The following is a 4,903-nucleotide window of genomic DNA, read 5'->3' on the forward strand; positions in this document are numbered from 1 at the left end:
GTGGTTAAAGGGAAGCTAGGCTATGTCTTTCCTGAGATGGCTTATGATTCATCGAGCTTATCTGATATAGTTAATGCGGAACTGTACTCAAGTGAGCAGGGGTATGTTTGTGTAATTATGTAACTGTGCAGTGTGCACGCAAGACACGACAGACAAACAAACAGAGGTGGTGGAAAGAACATTGGAAAGTACAACGGAATTAGACAAAATAGCAATTTATTAATAACTTATCTTTTCTTTACATTCGTAAGAGAGGAGTGTGGAGGGGTGGCGGGGTTTGCCGAGATGGCGAACCCCTTAAATAGGCCTTCTCTCATGAGGGAAACAAAAAACCCTCCAAAAGATTATTTTTCTCGACCAACAAAAAAAACTGCATTTCACAGAATTTCCCTGAAGGAGGCTAGCGAGCAAGGCCTCCTACTTTAGTCAACATTTTCAGAGACTTTTAAACCCTTGCACACAGACAAGCATTACTTGTATTAACCCTTCGTATTCCCCCACAAACAAAGGACAGAAACAGAAGGATATACCATCTCTGTTGTTGGCTTCCGTAAAGCTATTTCCGTCAAACTTTAGTACAACTTACATTTCTTAACATAATGCATGCACTGTCTGTCAGATGTCAAAACTGCTCCAGTGTTTTCCAAACGAGGGTCTTGGTAATATGGACTGGTTAAGTCTCATATGTCTCCTCTAAGTGATTTGCTGTAGAAACGATTATTTTAACCATGGTTCAAATTCTGTAGGTTTGTGAATTGTGGTGACGGCTTTGCTTGTGGAATTACTTTGAGGGTTAATGCACAATAACGCGCTTCTATTTACAGAACTAAGGCATACAGGCCAAGGTGACTTTGATTTGTGTGAGGGTGGGTGGGTGCAAAAAAGGCCTGTCGGCTGAATTTACACAAAGCAAATATGAAATATATTACACATAATATACACATTTTCTACGATCTTGGAAAACCTATTAAATTTTTGGCATAATCAACGTAAAGATACTGATCGATATACAGTTTGTTTGCTTACACAAAGTAGAAGATGAAAAAGAGAATCTTCAGTACCCACTTGTTGCAAAGGGTATATACTAGAGCAAGGCTTGACTGTACTGTCTTTTATATTAAGATATATACACGTGTATAAATGTTTCAAATGACTCCACACATGTAAAATTGAGTTCAATATACTGTGCCGTCTTTAACCTGGGGTGTTTCAACCCCAAACAGGCAAGTCTTCACTGAAGACACGAAATATGCACCCCAAAAAGTCTTGAAGATGCAAGTGCTAGCTCCAAAAAAACAAAACAAAAAAGTGTTCATATTCATATGTTCATATGTCCAGTAAGAACAACCGTGTCTCTTTGGCACATCAGTCTTTCATCGTGAAGCTAAACGTACAATTGTCCTTCTTCGCATCACAAAACGACTCTTTCGACGTCTCTTTCTGACACAAAAAAAATTTAAAAACGTAATTGAGTCCAATAGCAATATAGGGTTATAGAAAGTATCTGCTGTCTCTGTCTCTCTCTGTCACTCTTCCCTCTCTTTCTTTCTTTGTTTGTCTCTCCCCATTTTTTTGCAGCAGCTGCTTCTGAGCGTTCGGGCTCGACCACGTTGCCCCTTCAGCGGCACACACACTTGGCAGCTGTCACCTCAAGCCAACTGTGTCACTAACGTCAGGGACCCCTGTCACAACAGGTGACGACGGGGGGGAAAAAGAGAGAAGAACTTTTGCAGCTTTTCACGAAGGCCACGGCGACTCCGGGCCAGTAGGGGGCGACGGGGTGGACGCGTCCCTCACGTGGACTCCAGAGGGTCCAACTGGAAGACGTTGTGATTGGTGGGCGTGGTGAAGTACAGGGGTTGCGTGGGGGCCACCACCCGGTTGTCGCAGGGGCTCTTGATGCCCAGGGTGCGCTCGAAGTCGAGGAGCTGGCCCATGAAGTTGAAGTTGGGCGAGATGTTGGACTTCTTCATCTTGACGATGTCGTACGCGTCGTTCATGGACAGGTTGAGCTTCTGCATGAGGTAGGCCACGGTGACCGTGACGGAGCGGCTGATGCCGGCCAAGCAGTGGACGAGAACCCCGCACTTCTGACTACGGGCCTCGTCTGTTAAAGAGGAAACAAAACAAAGACAGGGAAACGTTAAAGACTTGAGTCAGATGATTCACACAAGAGAGTAAAAACACACACCACCACAACAAAACCTCACTTGAACACGCTGGTGGCGGCGGACAAAATAACTGCCGAACTGAAAGGGTCATTGTTGTCGAGAGTTTTGTTTTTAATTTATGGCCTATTCGAGGCACTTACTTTGTGGTCATGTGACGTTATTCTGTGTGGTGGTGGGAGTATCGGGCAACCGGTTATTATGTAAGATAGAATTGTTCTTGTGTGACAATCGGATGTCACATTCTCAGTAGTAGGTCTACAGTTGTGGTCTAGGCTGGGAGGGAGCAACGGAAGCGAGTTGTTATCTAGAAGACTACCGTCGGCCCCAGACACGTCAATCAACAAACTCTTCTGCGGGGCTGGAGCATTTAAACAGAGCCGACATTCTTTAATTTGGGCCTTGAGTACCCAACTAGGAAATTGACTATTACGGTCTATTAAACCATTCTTCCGCCTGTCGGGTTACTTGACAATGGTGCCATTTGGGCGTGTAAATGTAGGAGTCAGGAGGGCACCCTGTCAGGGCCAACAGGATGTCAACAGGCCCTGTAAATGGCTCTCTTTGTGGGGGGAAAAACATCGCACTGTCCTAGATTACTTTCAATGCCGCTTCCTTCCTGTTGTAGTCGAATTACCATCCTCCCTCGGCCTCTCTCTCTCTCTCTCTCTCTCTACCCCCTCTCTTGTTTCAACATAGGCCTTTGTATTACAATTACACAAGCCCTCGGATAGGGGCCCCCAAACCACAAAGAGCCCAGGATGATGTCTTCCATTGAAGATTAATCATTGTATTTTGGGGGGAGTACATTTTAGTAGGCGCCCATAGAAGTAGAATTGTATTTCTCTCCTTAGCACAATGCCTTACATCTGTTGTTTCTGTGTGACTCTCCTTGATTGACTGATAATAAAGTACTCCGGGGAGGCATGGTATAATTAGAACGGCAACAATAAGAAGAAAAGATTTACGATTCCTGTGGGTCTCAATCTAATTTAACAACTAGGCTTTATTTATTTACCCAGTTCCTTCTGAAGAGAGATAATACGAAGGCCTTTCTTTCCCAAATAAACCAGAGTATGAAACTACTCTATTTATAATTGTGGAGGTGTAGGGATAAGTTACTATGCTTACCAATGAAGCTAATGGCCTCTGGGAAGAACTGCGAAAGGTTCTGGCTCCAATGGTCCGAGATGGGGATCTGCTTGTACTTGAATTCCCCCGCGTTCTCGAACAAGTTGGGCAGGTTGGGGGTTACGTTCAGGATGTACTTGATGCCGAACTCTTCCAGGATGTCCAAGTTGGTGGAGTCCTTGGCGCACCCCAGGTAGAGGTGCGGGAGGATCTCCACGGGGAAGGAGGGCTGCGGGTTGGAGAGAGGACTGCCGTCCGAGTCGGTGGCGCTGCTGGGGTCAATGTCGGACTCGATGTCGGAGGAGGAGTCGGAGCTGATCCGCAGGCCCCCCAGGCCCAGCACCTGGGAGGTGGGGGACCCGCTGTTGGACGAACCGTCCAGATTCGTCTCGCACAGGGCTGGGAAGCGGGCTTGGAATTTATTGAAACCACCTGTAAAAAAACAAATGAATGGAAATTAGGCCTACATTAGGCATATGTATTATAGGTAAAACGTTCAGTGTCACTAACCCTACTCAATGTCCTAAGAGACCTAAGCATTAGGCTATTCTTTGGGGGTATTTATTTATTTGTGCTTGAGCAGCCCCGAGACTGCAGAATGTTGTAACCATACATACATAACAAGGCCATAACATTATATCATTTTTAGTGCGTAATGCGCTTTTAGTGTGCGCTTTCTTCTGAATAGAGACAGACAGAGACACTGACTCACCCTCCAGATAGAAAGCTTTGTATCCCTCGTCCTTCATCCTCCGCAGCAGCAAGCCCAGCACGGAGCCCCCGTCCACATTCTCGTTCCACTCCCGGCTGTACTCGTCGTACAGCACGATGGTGTCCGTCTTACACCTCCGCGCAAACCTCTCCCGGTCCTCCCCGCTGGAGAGGAGCGACTTGATGGGCAGGTTGCCCCTCTTGAGGCGCCGGAGCATCAGGCTGGGGATGGCCACGCTGATGGCCGTCCGGACGTGCGAGGACTCGTACAGCTCCGGGGCTCTGCAGTCCATCACCAGGAGCGCGTCTGCGTCTCTGCGCGTCTCCAGCTGCTCCCGCATCCACTCCACCGTCTTGCTGATCGCCATCACCGAGTCGAACTGGACGGGTTTGAGCTTGTCGAGCATAATAATAATAATATATAATAATATATCTGTGTAGGTCGGTCGGCGTTGGCTGTACAGCGAGAGGCCGTATAATTAACAACACTATAACGGCTGGTGCATTGAAGATTGAAGAAAAAGGCAATGGAATTAGTCGAGAAAAATATATTTTCTTGGTTGGAATATCTATAATACCATCAATAAATAAAACGCTAATTCTTCGTCTTCAGTATTCGTCTGCACGGGCACTCATTCATGCAGAGCTGCGCGGAGATCTCCGATGTATTTATCAATGACTCGAGCTGCTGTCTCCGGGGTTATGTAACTCTCGCTTTCTTTCGCAGTAGAAAAATATTGCTGTAGAAAAAATAATCTTGCTTAGAAAATCAATCCCCAAAGAGCCGTGGTGCATTGGTTACAGCAGTTCAGTTGCAGACGCAAATCATTCGTATCTCCTTGTTTGTTGCACGTTTATTATAAAACCCAACGTTTTCCCCGTTGTGAATAAGC

General features: G+C 46.2%; 1 protein-coding gene across 2 annotated transcripts; it reads right to left on the reverse strand.

Moving 5' to 3' along the window:
- Positions 1-252: 252 nt before the first annotated feature.
- dusp6 (dual specificity phosphatase 6) lies at positions 253-4,417 on the reverse strand (the record flags this gene model as incomplete). Of its 2 annotated transcripts, XM_080551273.1 has the most annotated exons (3): positions 253-2,107; positions 3,300-3,731; positions 4,012-4,417. In XM_080551273.1, 3 exons carry the CDS (start codon positions 4,415-4,417, stop codon positions 1,794-1,796), a joined length of 1,152 nt encoding a protein of 383 aa, XP_080407399.1. In that variant the 3' UTR covers positions 253-1,793. The 2 variants fall into 2 exon arrangements, with proteins under 2 accessions (XP_080407399.1, XP_080407400.1); XM_080551274.1 differs by lacking the exon at positions 3,300-3,731.
- Between the last annotated feature and the right edge of the window lie 486 nt (positions 4,418-4,903).

Source organism: Nansenia antarctica (genome assembly GCF_963989245.1).
Source record: "Nansenia antarctica genome assembly, contig: SCAFFOLD_431, whole genome shotgun sequence".
Lineage (NCBI taxonomy): Eukaryota > Metazoa > Chordata > Actinopteri > Argentiniformes > Microstomatidae > Nansenia > Nansenia antarctica.